This window comes from Mesoplodon densirostris, chromosome 1 (assembly GCF_025265405.1).
Source record: "Mesoplodon densirostris isolate mMesDen1 chromosome 1, mMesDen1 primary haplotype, whole genome shotgun sequence".
NCBI lineage: Eukaryota > Metazoa > Chordata > Mammalia > Artiodactyla > Ziphiidae > Mesoplodon > Mesoplodon densirostris.
The window spans coordinates 111,880,993-111,896,905 of record NC_082661.1 but is presented as its reverse complement, the minus strand read 5'-3'; the positions used below and the strand labels follow the sequence as shown (position 1 = coordinate 111,896,905).

General features: G+C 43.1%; 1 protein-coding gene across 1 annotated transcript in view; it reads right to left on the bottom strand.

Moving 5' to 3' along the window:
• Positions 1 to 14,807, bottom strand: part of NTPCR (nucleoside-triphosphatase, cancer-related) — a 38,584-nt gene extending 23,777 nt beyond the window's left edge. Inside the window, exons 1-3 of the mRNA XM_060107834.1 lie at positions 14,634 to 14,807; positions 7,394 to 7,556; positions 6,805 to 6,901 (exon numbers count right to left, since the gene is read on the bottom strand). Of these exons, the coding sequence (XP_059963817.1) occupies positions 6,805 to 6,901; positions 7,394 to 7,556; positions 14,634 to 14,667 (294 nt within the window). The 5' untranslated portion in view covers positions 14,668 to 14,807. The remainder of the gene's footprint in view (positions 1 to 6,804; positions 6,902 to 7,393; positions 7,557 to 14,633) is intronic.
• Between the last annotated feature and the right edge of the window lie 1,106 nt (positions 14,808 to 15,913).

The window sequence follows — 15,913 nt, the reverse complement described above, 5'->3', positions numbered from 1 at the left end:
AAGACACCATAAAACTCCTAGAGGAGAACACAGGCAAAACATTCTATGACATAAATCATACCAATGTTTTCTTAGGTCAGTCTCCCAAGGCAATAGAAATAAACACAAAAATAAACAAATGGGACCTAATCAAACTTACAAGCTTTTGCATAGAAAAAGAAACCATAAACAAAACAAAAAAACAACCTACAGAATGGGAGAAAATATTTGCAAACAATGTGACTGACAAGGGCTTAATTTCCAAAATATACAAACAGCTCATACAACTCAACAACAAAAAAACAAACAACCCAATCGAAAAATGGGCAGAAGACCTAAATAGACATTTCTCCAAAGACATACAGATGGCCAATAAGCACAGGAAAAGATGCTCAACATCATTAACTATTAGAGAAATACAAATCAAAACTACAGTGAGGTACTACCTCATACTGGTCAGAATGGCCATCATTAAAAAATCTGCAAATGATAAATGCTGGAGAGGGTGTGGAGAAAAGAGAATGCTGAAACACTGTTGGTGGGAATGTAAGTTGGTGCAGCCACTATGGAAAACAGTATGGAGGTTCCTCAAAAAACTAAAAATAGAGTTACTGTATGATCCAGCAATCCCACTCCTGGGCATATATCTGGACAAAACTATAATTCAAAAAGATACATGTGGGGCTTCCCTGGTGGCGCAGTGGTTGAGAGTCCGCCTGCCGATGCATGGGACACGGGTTCGTGCCCCGGTCTGGGAAGATCCCACATGCTGTGGAGCGGCTGGGCCTGTGAGCCATGGTCGCTGAGCTTGCACGTCCAGAGCCTGTGCTCCACAACAGGAGAGGCCACAACGGTGAGAGGCCCGTGTACCGCAAAAAAAAAAAAAAAAAAAAAAAAAGATACATGCACCCCTATGTTCATAGCAGCACTATTTACAATAGCCAAGACATGGAAACAACCTGAATGTCCACTGACAGATGAATGGATAAAGAAGATGTGGTACATATACACAATGGAATATTACTCAGCCATAAAAAAGAATGAAATGCCACTTGCAGCAACATGGGTGGACCTAGCGATTATCACACTAAGTGAAGTGAGTCAGAAAGACAGATACCATATGATATCACTTATATGTGGAATCTAAAATATGGCACAAATGAACTTAGCTACACAACAGAAACAGACTCACAGACATACAGAACAGACTTGTGGTTGCCAAGGGAGAGGGGGGAGTGCGGGAGGGAAGGATTGGGAGTTTGGGGTTAACAGATGTAAACTATTACATAAAGGATGGATAAACAACAAGGTCCCACTATACAAAACAGGGAACTATATATTCAATAACCTGGGATAAAACATAATGGAAAAGAATGTAAAAAAGAATGTATATATGTGTATAATGGTGTCACTTTGCTGTACAGCAGAAATTAATGCAACATTGTAACTCAACTATATTTCAATAAAAAAATTTTAAAAACAACAAAAAAATAAAGGCTGTCACTGGCCTAAATGTGGTTTCTAAAACTTTCAGCTTACTTTAGTTGGTCATTCCAATTGCCAATAATAAAACCTGTCTCTCTATAATATCCTATTTTTGTTGCCTAGTTACTTAAACTTTGCTTCTTTTCTTTCTTTCTTTCTTCTTTAAGTATAAAGGCAAAACACTAATTCCTTTTCCTTTCTTTGTCCCCAGTAAAATACATGAGTTGGGAGAAAAAATTCTGCTTCAGAAAAGAAACCCATGGATAGGAACCTGCAGCCTGGGAACTTTTCCTACTTAGAACAGTGAAAGTCTGGGTTTGGTAATCAAAGTATAAAATATTGGAAGAGTCTGCTTTTCTTTCTTTTTTAACTAAAAAAAAAAAAAGAGATTCAAGTTCTTATTCTGGTCAGTACACGATTTCTTATGTAATCCTGCAGATAGACGTCAAGGCCGTATGTGCACACTGCTCTCCTAGGATTGTTTGCTCTAAGCAAGGTAAGTAAAAATCAATTCTTTATATGGATCCAGTACCCAAAGCCAGAGCCATCATCTGGAATTTCATTTGAAGTATTTCACTTGCTTCTTGAACATTTAAGTAGAGAGGTAGGTATTTGATGGGAAAAGAACTAGAGAGAAAAATATCATGTTTCCTGACTGTTTCCGCGCAACACAACAGGCACAAGAGTCTCCAGTGCAGGGAACGAAAGTTCCAAGAGGAAGAAATCAGGAAGAAAGGTGAGGGGAGCAGGCAGTGGGGGGAGAAGCCAAGGAGCAGGTGGACTCGGAGGGGCAGCAGCCGCTACCAACACAGTGCAACATCCCGCCGGCCCTGGGAGTCAGAAGCTGCCCTCAGCAGGCACACCTGACCTTTCCAGCAGCCCTGGGCACCTGCCAAAGCCTTCGCCGCCCCTTTTAGCTGAGCCCTGAATGAGTAGAGAGGCCAAGATATGAGGAGCCTGCCAACCACAGAAACAGCAGTGCCAAGGGAGGAAGGCTGGGGGCCGGGCACGAGGGGAACAGGCTGAGCCGGCAGGCGGGAGATGGGGAGGACGGAGGGCAGGAGGCCCGGACAGCGCTGGCCTTCCGGGCCCTGGGGAGGACCTTGGACTCGACTGCTGGTACGACAGAGACCGCCGCAAAATTGATAAAGAATTGCCTCTTGAGACAGGTCCGTACTCTTCAATTTTCACGACAGTATTATAAATCAATGGTGTGAGTCTATATTAGATGATATAAAACCCATATTCCTTAATATGCACCACAAAACCCTGCATCATGTGACTCTACCCGGCTCACCCACCGTACCTCCTCCTCTACCTGCTCCTGCCCAGGGCCCCCCACCTCGGTGTCTCTGCTTCTATCATCCGTGACGTTCTCCCAGACCCCCCCATACAACACCCCAGTATTCCCTCCCGGAAGGGATGGTGCCCTCTTATCTTTTCATTTCATCCAAATGTCACCTCCTCAGAGCTCTTTTCTGGTCACCAGACCTAAAGTCAGGTCCTCTTTCTTCTCTCACAGCACCCTGCTTTTCTTCTTGGCAGCATTTATGACAATTATATGTTTATTTGTTTAATGTCTACATTTCCCACTAGAATGAGAGTTTTGGGAGAGTACAAAACATGTTTTGTTCCTGACTGTATATCTGAGATTTGATAAATATTTGATGAATGAATGCAAAAAACAAGTAATATATAGTCAACAAAACCGAAAGTTGGTTCTTTGAAAAGAGCAACTAAATTGACAAACCTTTAACTATTACTGAAGTCCAAAAACAGAGGACTTAAATAATTAAAATGCATGAAAGAAGGGAAAATACCACAGACCTTACAAAATAAAAGGGATTACAGGGGAATATATGAACAACCGTATGCCAACGAATTAGATAACTTACTATCTAATGACATGGACCAATAAATTACTAAAAGACACAAATTACCACAACTGATTCAACATGAAATAAAAAATCAGCAGACCTATAACAAGTAAAGAAATTGAATTCATAATTAAAAAGCTTCGCATAAAGAAAAACCCAGGCCCACATGGTTTCACTGGTGAATTCTATCAAACATTCCAAGAAAAATTAATACCAATCTTTTACAAACTCTTCCAAAAATTAGAAGACGAAGGAGTACTGCCTAACTCATTCCACAAGACCACAATTACCCTGATACCAAAATTAGACAAAGATACTACAAGAAAAGAGAGCTACGGTCCACATCTCTTATGAATGTAGATGCAGAAATCCTCAACACAATACTAGCAAATAGAATCCGGCAACATATAAAAGAAATATACATATGCCATGACCAAGAGGGATTTATTTCAAGAAAACGAAGTAGGTTTAACATCCAAATATGAATGTAATATACTATATTAATATAATATAGGCTAAAAATCACATAATCACCACTATAAATGCAGAAAAAGGATCTGGCAAAACTCAACACTTCTTCACTTTAAAAAACAAATGTTAAACCACAAACTAGAAACAGAAAGGAACCTCCTCAACCTGGTGTTAGCCGTCCACAAACAACCTACACCTAACATCATACTTGATGGTGGGGGACTGAATGCTTTCTTCCTGAGATCAGGAACAAGACCAGGAGGTCCACTTTCAACGCTTCTATTCATCACTGAACTGAGCTTCTGGCTGAGGCAATTAGGAAAGAAAACAAAATAAAAGGCATCCAAAGTGGACAGGAAAAAGTAAAATTATCCCCATTTGCAGATGATATCATTTTGTAAATAGAAAATTCTAAGGAATTCATTAAAGAACTATTAGTTTGACAAGGTTGCAGGATACAAGATCTATACACAAAAATCAACAGTATTTCTATACATTAGTAATGACCATTCCAAAAATAAAATTAGGAAAATAATTCCATTTACAATAGCATCAAAAAGTATAAAATAGTAAGGTATAAATTTTTTAAAAAGAAGCATAAGACTTATATGCTGGAAACTATAAAACAACATGACTGAACGAAATTAAAGACACTCTAAGTAAATAAAAAGACATGTCATTCATGTTCATGGATCTAAAGATTTAATATTGTTAAGATAGCAATACTCCCCAAATTGATTTATAGATTCAATACAATCTCTATCAAAATTCTAGCTTCAGTAATCAAACAGTGTGCTTCTGATATAAGAATAGGTAGAACTGACATGAGGATAAACAGAATAGAATTGAAAATCTAAAATCAATCCTTATACTCATGGTCAATTGATTTCTAAGAGTGCCAAGACAATTAAATGGAAAAAGAATAGTCTTGTCAACAAATGGTTCTGAAACAACTGGATATTTATATGCAAAAGAATGACTTTCGATCCACATCTTACAACATATACAAAAATCAATTCAAAACAGACCACAGGCCTAAATGCATTAGTAAAACTATAAAACTCTTGGAAGAACACATGGGAGTTAATCTTCCTGAAACTGTGTTAGTAAAGCCTTCTTTGGTAAAGCACCAAAAGCACAAACAACGTAAGAAAAATAGATAAACTGGACTTTTCAAAAATAAGAACATTTGTGGCCTTTCCTGGTGGTCCAGTGGTTAAGACCCTGTACTTCTACTGCAGGGGGCACGGGTTCAATCCCTGGTTGGGGAAGTTTTGCATGCCGTGCCATACAGCCAAAAAAAATTTTTTTTTGGGCCTCCCTGGTGGCGCAGTGGTTAAGAGTCCGCCTGCCGATGCAGGGGATACGGGTTCGTGCCCCGGTCTGGGAGGATCCCATATGCCGCGGAGCGGCTGGGCCCGTGAGCCATGGCCGCTGGGCCTGCGCGTCCGGAGCCTGTGCTCCGCAACGGGAGAGGCCACAACAGTGAGAGGCCCACATACCGCAAAAAGAAAAAAAAAAAAAAAAAAAAAATTTTTTTTTAAATAAAAATAAAAACATTTGTGTCATCACATCAAGAAAGTAAAGACAACTACAGAGTTGATGAATACAGTCGTTCCTGGGTATCCGCAGGGCACTGGTTCCAGGGTCCTCCCCCACACACCAAATCCGCAGATGCTCAAGTCCCTCAGATAAAATGGCACAATGGTCCTCCATATCCATGGAACCCATGGATATGGAGAGCCAACTGTATACCTGCATATCATATACAAATGGCCAATAAGTACATGAAAAGATACTCAACATCAATAGGTCAATAGGGAAATGCAAATGAAAACACAATGTGATACTGCTTCACACCTACCAGAAGGGATACAGTTACAAAGACAGACAGTAACAATTAGCAAGGATGTGGAGAAACTGAAACCGTCATCCATTGCTGGTGGGAATGTAAAACAGCACAGCTAGTTTGGAAAACACTCTAGTAATTTCTCAAAAAGTTATATATAGAACTACCTCATGACCCAGCATTTCCACTCGTAGGTATATACTCAAGAGACCTAAAAACAGATGTATACCCAAAAACTTGTACACAAGTGTTCAGGACAGCATTATTCATAATTGCCAAAAAGTAGAAACTTATCCAAATGTTCATCAGCTGAAGAATAGATAAATAAAATATGGTATATCCATATAATAGAATATTACACAGCCATAAAAAGGAACAAAGTACTGATATGCACTGTGATGTGGATAAACCCTGTAAATATTATGTCAAGTGAAATAAGCTAGTCACAAAAAGACCACATATTATATCATTCCCTTTCTAGGAAATATCCAGAATACTCAAATCTACAGACAAAAAAGCAGGGTACTGCTTGCCAGGGGCTGGGGATACACAGAAATGGAGACTGCTTAATGGGTATGGGATTTCTTTTCAGGATGACAAAAATGTTCTAAAATTAGGCTGTGTTAATTGGTTGTACAATCCTATGAATACATGAGAAAAAAATGAACTGTATTTTAAATGGGTGAATTGTATGGTATCTGAATTATATCTCAATAAAGCTGTTTAAAAAAATACAGGTAATACAGTGATATAATGTGTTAGGTGCTTACCATTATGTTCATATGACATTTTACCTTCCTAAATGTTTATTTGCTGTGCTGTGAAAACAGGGTTAACATGTAAACAAGGGGAAAGCAGAGGAAAGACTTATCTTTGGGGACCATGGTAGCTAGGCATCAGAGCCCTCCCAATGTAAGATACTTACATATGCTGAATTTCTGTAACAAGGAGTTTACTTGCAGTTCGGAGTGACAGTAAATTATGTGGCATATCCTTACTAAGGCTCAATCAATTGAAGACTTTTAAGCTGTAAATGCAAAACTGGCCTCTCTATAAGAGCAAAAGCCACTCTGTTCCCAGGGCCAGCAATTCCCACAAGGCACGGAGAACAGACGGGCTCAAAAACCAGAAACACACACTCACATTCCTCAAGACCGGAAGCACCAGCTGCTCGAAGGAAGTCAGATTCACCACATACTGCCCAACGCAGCACTCACGCTTTCCAGGCGGAAGCTCTGACCTGAAAGAAAAGATAGTACATCCTTTGTTCAAAGACCCCTCTACTGATTTCTGGTTTTTAGCTACTCCACTGAGCCTCTGGCCTTCTGCGTGTGCTAAACCATCCTTAAAAATCACCCACACAGAAAGTGGCAGTGAGCAAAGCTGATCTGATTCCATATCCTCTCCTGAGAGCAGGGCTAACACCAGTGGGCACACCACCACCCATGGCCCGGCAGTTGCCTTCGGGGAGCTGGCGCGTCACCTATCTTAGAAGAGTGACATGAGAAACAGGGCTACGAAGTACCAAGTGAGAAGAGCTTACTACTCAGTGGAGTACGCTCTAAGTGGAATAAGATATTTTCAACTTTGTTTTTCATGTGATGATTTCAACCTCTGTTTTCTTTTTCCAAGAAATTCGTAAAGGCTCAGGATTCTTCAAGATAGAAGAGATCATCTGGCTCAGCCCTGGGCCCAGGGAGAATAAAACACCACGGAAATGAAGCTGCAGTACCCAATCCTGGATAAAGGTCCGCGGGCGCCAGACAACGTGACAACATCGAACCCGATTCTTCTTCCTCCCTGTCTGACTTCTTCTGTATAAAACCCGTTGACAGGCACACCAGAGGACTTTAAAACTTCACTGGCTTTCTGGATCAACGTTGTTTTTCCAACCCCTAAAAAAAAAAAAAAAAAAAAAAAAAAAAAAAAGCCCATTAGGAACCACTGCTTAGTTGGAGCACAGGAATCACCAGGAGGAGAGAAATAGGCTGCAAATGGATTTTATGAATGTTAACTTCACTTAATTTTGACTGCTCCAGGTGTTAAAACTCTTTAATTTCAAGTAGAAACACGCATAATAAAAATATGAATGGTATCTTGAAGTTTATTTTTAAATTCTGAAACAGTACTGGTTTTGTCACATACAAGATCCGAGAACCAGTTGAGTGGTTTTCTGATAACAATCTCAAGTGCAATTTATATCCCAGGAGATAAGCTTCTACTTTCTCCTAGGTTTACTCTCCTTGGGGGAGCAAACTTTTTCCCCTAGAAAGTAAAGCTGGTCAAGCTTCGGTCAAAGGCTGCACGCTTTAAGTTAGGATTTTAAGACACTCTGGACCAACGTTTAAGAGTGGGAACATGACTTCAGTCCTCCATAAACTTACATTGTATGTGTCCCGAAAACGGGACTTTTAAATACCACAAACACCACTAGGAATGGCAGTTTTTCAACTTTTTCCACAAGAGCAATCCCATCAGGTTGGCCACCCCTTCCATCACCCCTTGGAGTGTTCCTAAGTATTCCTTCTGCTTGCCCACAACCCCTTCCCAGATTATAGCCTGTGCACTTCCACCTGCCCATCCTCCCCACCCAGGACCCCTTCCTTCCCTTCCGGCCTGGCCCCTGGACTACTCTGATTAACTCTTGGGTGTTTACAAGTAACATAACGATACTAGTCACTGACACTGTGGAGCCAGGCCCTGGTCTCGCATGCCTCGCAAGCATTTTGTTGGTTAAATTCTCACAACCACCCTCTGAAGCAGTTACCATCCTTGTCCCTATTTTACAGATGAAGAAACTGAGGCACAGAGAGGTTAGGTAACTTGTCCACGGTTACACACCTAGGAAGGACCATACATTTTAACAGGGTCCTTCATCTGCCACCATGACTTTGTTTATATGAGACTTGCTCCCATACAGATTAAAGTCAATGGCATCATGATTATCAAAAAAGGGGGACAAAAAGGTCTGTAACAGAGCTATTCTGAAATACAACAGGGTTGCAAATTATATTATTTCTATGGCTGCCCAGAGTCATCACGGATCCCCAAGGAGCTTTTTAACCTTCCTTGAAATAAAAGACAATCTGTCATTTAAAGCATCTCTCCTCCAAACTTCACACTAGCAAACAATGGCATCTGGCCTTCTGGAACATGAGCAGCAGCCCACGCTCACGTGACTAGGAAAGAACTACGTAGGGTCGTGACCCCAGCTCTGTCCTTCGGTAACTGACGCTTTAGGAGTCGCTGAAGAATCTGCTTAACGCAGGCAAGTGGCCTTGGTGGATGTGTAAGCTGGGACTTTCCTGAAGGGCCATTTCTACCACAGTACACGGCAATGCCACAGCTAGAAATTCATCCTTAGTAATGAATTTGACAACAGTACAGAGATACAAGAAACCGGATGTTCACTTCAGCATTCTTTGTAATTGTGCAAAACACAGAAACAATTTAATGTTGATCTGCAATGTTGACTGTTAAATTATGGTATCATGTATGTAATGACACAAACACACAGGAATCTCATGCAGCCATTTTTTTTTTTTTTTTTTTTTTGCGGTATGCGGGCCTCTCACTGCCGTGGCCTCTCCCGTTGCGGAGCACAGGCTCCGGACGCGCAGGCTCAGCGGCCATGGCTCACGGGCCCAGCCGCTCCGCGGCATGCGGGATCCTCCTGGACCGGGGCACGAACCCGCGTCCCCTGCATCAGCAGGCAGACTCTCAACAACTGCGCCACCAGGGAAGCTCATGCAGCCATTATTAAAGAGAATACTCTTTACCTATGGAAACAGTTTACTGGTTAGCATGGAAAACAGACCACAGTGTATGAAAATAATATATGGAGAAGAAGCAGGTTAAGAAACAGCAGACACACATAGTAGTATTCCATTTATATATATATATATATGTTTTTTGCGGTACGCAGGCCTCTCACTGTCGTGGCCTCTCCCATTGCGGAGCACAGCCTCCGGACGTGCAGGCTCAGCGGCCATGGCTCACGGGCCCAGCCACTCCATGGCATGTGGGATCTTCCCGGACCGGGGCACGAACCTGTGTCCCCTACATCGGCAGGCGGACTCTCAACCACTGCGCCACCAGGGAAGCCCCATTATATTTTTTAAAGGCCACAAATAACAAATGTTAGTGAGGATGTAGAGAAAAGGGAACCCTTGTACACTATTGATGTGAATGTAAATTGGTGTAGCCACTGTGGAAAAGGTTCCTCAAAAAACTAAAAACAGAACTACCATATGATCCAGCAGTTCCACTCCTGGGTATATACCCAAAGAAAACAAAAACACTAATTTGAAAAGATAAATGTACCCCCCAATGTTCATAGCAGAATTATTTATCTTGGCAGAATAGCCCAGATACGGAAATTTCCATCAACAGGTGAATGGATAAAGAAGATGTGGTACATATATACAATGGAATATTACTCAGTCATAAAAAAGAATGAAATTTTGCCATTTGCAGCAACATGGATGGACCTAAAGGGTATTAAGCTTACCGAAATAAGTCAGACAGAGAAAGACAAATACCGTATGTTATCACTTACATATGGAATCTAAAAAATAAAACAAACTAGTGAATAGAACAAAAAAGAAAGATATAAAGAACAAACTAGTGGTTACCAGTGGGGAGAGGGAAGGTAGGAGAGGCAAGACAGGGAATAAACAGGTAAAAACTACTATGTATAAAATAAATAACCTGCAAGGACACATTGTACAGCACAGAGAATATAGCCAATATTTTATAATAACTATAAATGGAGTATAATCTTTAAAAACTGTGAATAACTATGTTGTACACCTGAAACATATAATATTATAAATCAACTATACCTCAATTTAAAGGAAAAGTGAAGTATGCATATGTTTATAGAAGAAAATGTCGAGAAGAACACAGAAAGGTTTACAGCATTTATTTCTGTATGTTGGAAACCCATGTGATTTTCACTTCTTTAAAATTTTTCTTGATTTCATTGTTGTTGGTTTTTTTTGGTCTTAGAGTGAGTGGTTATTACTCTTAATTTAAGAAAAAACAAAGCTATTTACATTATGCAAAAGACAAAATGGAACCGCTGTAACAAAAGGGGACATTGTGGGTCCAATCTGTTAGGGAGAACATCATAAAGCAAGAGGAGGCATTGGGCTCAAGTCCCTTTCTTCCTCTTTGGCTCTAGAAATCTTCCGGTGAATTTTTCACCTCCGTTAATTAAGCTACTACCCTACTGTTGTCTACACTGGCTAAGAAGTGGCCTGTGTGAGAAGGAGACCCCAAACTGAAAGGTCCACACCATGCACAGACAAGAACAGGTCAGAAGGCTCCAGAATTATTTTGGTTCTGGTTCTCCCATAAAGCTGACCCTGAAGTAAAGACTCAAGTGCAGGCAGTTTAATTTGAGAAGCAACACCCCAAGACGACATGCTGGTAGGAAGATAATCGCACTATCAAAGAAGTTACCACTGTGGGTAGCTTAATCCCACTGGGAAATCCTAGGAGACAGTTTTGGACCCAAGGCTCAGAGTTCTCCTGTCTGAGGGGTGAGGCAGTAAGGAGTTTACCCGCTCACTTCCATCTATCATGGTCAAGGCTGCTCCTGGGGGAAGGAACGCCCTGGCCCTTCAGGCCTGCCCTGTGCAGGCAGAGTGGGCTCCAGGGACCAGACAAAGCCCTCCAGGATGGGTCAGAGGCTCTACAGTTGGAAGCTGGAAAAAACGTTAAGTGCCAAAGACACATGGGTGAGGCCCTGACGGTGTAGACAACAAAAAGTGACCTCTCTGAGAAGGTATCTTACCCGATGGTCTGAACGGGTAGAGACTGATTGGTTGATATTTATTTATGATACAACTTTATTGGAGTATAATTGCTTCACAATGCTGTGTTACTTTCTGTTGTACAACAAAGTGAATGAGCCTTATGCATACATGTATCCCCAGATCCCCTCCCTCTTGCGTCTCCCTCCCACCCTCCCTATCCCACCCCTCTAGGTGGTCACAAAGCACCGAGCTGATCTCCCTGTGCTATGTGGCTGCTTCCCACTAGCGATCTATTTTACGTTTGTGAACATGTAGAGATTTAGACAGCCGGCAGAGTTTGGGATTGGGTTGGTGAGAGAAAGAAACGAAGTCAATGAGAAAATAACATTAGACAACAACTCCAAAGAGAAAAAAAAAATTGTTCACAAAGGGAAAAGAAATGCAAGGCTCTTCTGTGATTAGCTTTTGCTAATAATACTGTAAACACTGACCACTGAGCTAATTAAAATTACAGGATAACTGCATAACGAAGATTAGGAGGAAGAGAAGGTGAGTGGGTTTGAGGACAGGCTTAAGAGAGCTATACTGTAGGAATGAGTCTTCCAATTATGTGTATGTACATAAAACTTTTATAAAGAAGGAAACAGAAAGAAGAACCAGTATTGGCCAGGCGAGCCTCTGTCCCCACCCACCTCCGGGACGCAGCCAGGTACAACCACAATAACAAGCCACCTCTGTTATGAAACACATAGGTGTCTTGGGGCCAGCCTGCTGAGAAAACTGCATGCCAGGTTTCAAAGAAAGGACTGACAAATCAACTTTCAGAAGATGGTCCTTTACCTCTGGGTATCAGAAATTTCTCACAACACCTTCCTCCTCAGCACTCCCCCACTGCCTGGTAAAAATAAAATTCCAGAATCTGCAACATTAAGTTGGCCTTTGCTCCTGAAGGCTAAAAAAGATAATCATTAAAATAAAGTGAAAGAGAATTTAAGGCCCAGGGCAACAATGGTTGATGTCTGAACCCACAGCTAACTTGAAAACTGCAAAGAAGCTGAAGAAATCACTTTCTGCTTAGCCCATCTTCCCCGCCTCCCGCCCTTAATGTATCTGATGCTGCTACAACCTTCCTGCCTCTTCTTTCAATAATGAGTTATCCACGTGCAGTATCTTGGCTTAAAAGGCATCTATGTAGGGAGGGTGGGAGGGAGGGAGATGCAAGAGGGAAGGGATATGGGAACAGATGTATATGTATAACTGATTCACTTTGTTATAAAGCAGAAAGTAATACACCAATGTGAAGCAATTATACTCCAATAAAGTAAAAAAAAATAAAAATACACACAAAAAGAAAGGTTAGAAATGAATTCATACATTAAAAATTATTTTAGGGCTTCCCTGGTGGCGCAGTGGTTAAGAATCCACCTGCCAATGCAAGGGACACGAGTTTGAGCCCTGGCCCAGGAAGATCCCACATGCTACATGGAGCATCTAAGCCTGTGCGCCACAACTACTGAGCCTGAGCTCTAGAGCCCGCAAGCCAAAACTACTGAGCCCATGTGCCACAACTACTGAAGCCTGCGCGCCTAGAGCCCATGCTCCGCAACAAGAAGCCACAACGATGAGAAGCCTGTGCACTACAACTAGAGAAAGCCTGTGCACAGCAACAAAGACCCAACACAGCCAAAAATAAATACATTTATAAAACATTATTTTAGGGCCTCCCTGGTGGCGCAAGTGGTTGAGAGTCCGCCTGCCGATGCAGGGGATACGGGTTCGTGCCCCGGTCTGGGAGGATCCCATATGCCGCGGAGCGGCTGGGCCCGTGAGCCATGGCCGCTGGGCCTGCGCATCCGGAGCCTGTGCTCCGCAACGGGAGAGGCCACAACAGTGAGAGGCCCACATACCGCAAAAAGAAAAAAAAAATAAATAAATAAATAAAAAACATTATTTTAAAAGAGAAGGCAAGACTCTTACAGAAGAATGCCAGCTGAAAAAAGTTAAGAGGTGCATTTTCATTCTTTTTTTGTGTCTGAGTATATTCCATGAAAAGAACAAATAAGGCCGTTTGCAGCAACATGGATGGACCTAGAGATGACCTTACTTCATACTAAGTGAAGTAAGAAAAGGACAGAAGTCGGAAAGAGAAGGACAAATATATGTGGAATCTAAAAAAATGGTACAAATAAACTTACAAAACAGAAACAGAGTCAGAAAATAGAGTCAGACAAAGAGTCAAAACAGATACAGAAAACAAACATGGTTACTGGAAGGAAAGCGGGGCGGGGGGGATAAGTTAGGAGTTTGGGATTAACATATACACACTACTATATAGAAAATAGATAATAAGTACCTATGTATAGCACAGGGAACTCTTCTCAATACTCTGTAATGACCTATATGAGAAAAGAATCTAAAAAAGAGTGGATATATGTATATGTAAAACTGATTCACTTTGCTGTATAGCAGAAACTAACACAACATTGTAAATCAACTATACAATAAAATTTTTAAAAAAAAATTTTTAAAAAAAGGCATCTATGTCTTCCCCCAGACTCTCATTTGAACGCACACTATCTCCTTTCAATGGTGAGACCTTCATAGCCCGAGGGCTGAGGGATCTGCATTAGAAGAGACAGACGCAGACGCAGGCTCTGGGTGGGCGGTGCCCTGTAGGAACCAAGGCTCTTAACCTGCGGCCTCAATCATGGAGGGAATTCAGTGGGTCGGTGAACGTGGATGGGGAACACGGTTGCACTACCCTGCAACTGAAATCCCGCTCTTCCTTTCATGAGTGCAGGGCAGGAGCACATTTAACTATCGACAGAAACCAGACACCTTCGATTCCACCGCGGTGGTGGCAGAGATCCCGAAATATCTTTCATGTCCATCACAACTTCACAACTGCGGGAGTTATTACTGCTGCCGCCGCCCCTGCTATTTATAAGACCGAAGCCCGCGGGCGACCCCATCACAAGCTGGTTCCTGTTCTCCTGTAGTTGGCCTCATTTCACTTATCTGATGGACTCACAGTCACGTTTTCCGGGAAAGGCTACGCAGGCTTCAGACCACCAAGCCTGTAACTTACATTGGGAATTTTAGAAGCCACCGGCCGGAGCCCCTTGCCCAAAGCACCGGACCGCCCCCAGCCCGGGCGCCCCTCACGCCCACCCCTCGGCCTCCCGGAGGCGCAGACCCGGGCGGGGTTACCTGGGGGTCCCGTCAGGAACACGTGCCGGGCCATACGGGTATGACCAGGTGGGGGTCACGGCCCGGGTGGGGGTCGGGGTCGAAGTCGCCGAACGGGGCAGGGGTCGGGGTCACGACCCGCAGTCCGACCCCCAACGCCGCAGTCCCCACCTCCGCCAGCCGGAAGCACCGCCCTCTCGGCCACGCATGCGCTCTCCCCATTCAGCCTCGGCCCGCGCATGCGCCCTCCGCTCTCAGCCCCGGTCCCCGTGAGCGGCGTCCGCCTGTCTAGGGTGGGAGGATAGTGGTCCGGTCTTCTGCGGGTCCCTGTGTTCCAGCCTCGGTGTTGGACTTACGTGGGGTGTTTGCGAGATGTGCATGAGATTGTGTTACTAAACCAATCCTGCTCCAGGTGGGCGCCGTTGCCCGAGCTCTGCCCCTGGAATGGGACCTGCGAGCTGAAATTCCCCCGGGCTGCGGGGATCAGCCCTCCTGAAGGAGCCTTGGCCCCTGGAAGCCTTCCCCAAAGGAGGAGGCTTTGCTACCGATTGGAACTATTTACCCAGTGTTGTCAGCCGTGACTGCAGAGTAGTATCACCTGGTTAAAAGTGCTTGATGCCTGGGCTCCAACCTCCAGACATTCGGAGTGATTGATCTTGGGCGAGCCCTGAGCATCTCGATTTTTTTTTGCTGTTGTTATTGTTGAAACTCCTCGGCAGTTTCTAAAGGCCCATCTTCAACCGTGCACGTGAAGACCAATTTTCCCCTCTTGTCACCATCCGATAAATGTAAACCAACGCAAGACCCAGCTGTTGGATCTCCCTGTGCAAAGCATTTAGTGGCTTTCCCCCACCTCACTTCACCACTTGAGGTGTTTCAGCCCATGAAATGAAGTGGCAATGGCTTTGGGCCAGAGTTACCTGTAAACTCTTTCAGTCTAATATGTGTACAGTTTGTCTCCTGATCGATCATTCTCCATTCTGAGAAAGCAATTTCAGTGAGTGCTCAGCTTAACTGGTGTGTGCCCATCCAGGACCTCCACGGCTCCCTTTAGCGTGGATATACACCAGTCAGATGGCCTCCGTTTCTTGCTGCTTGAAAAGGAATCATCTAAAAGGCAGATTTGTACAGTCGAGCTGTCACCATCATTTCTGCAACATTTATAAGGCATCACTGGTAAGGTAGGGCCTTCCACCCAGATTTCTTTCACCTCCATGCAAACTGGAATGAAGAACAGCTGATGTAGCCAAGTAAACCCATAGTAGTTTCCAAAAGAAAGAAACATGTACACAGTCATATGT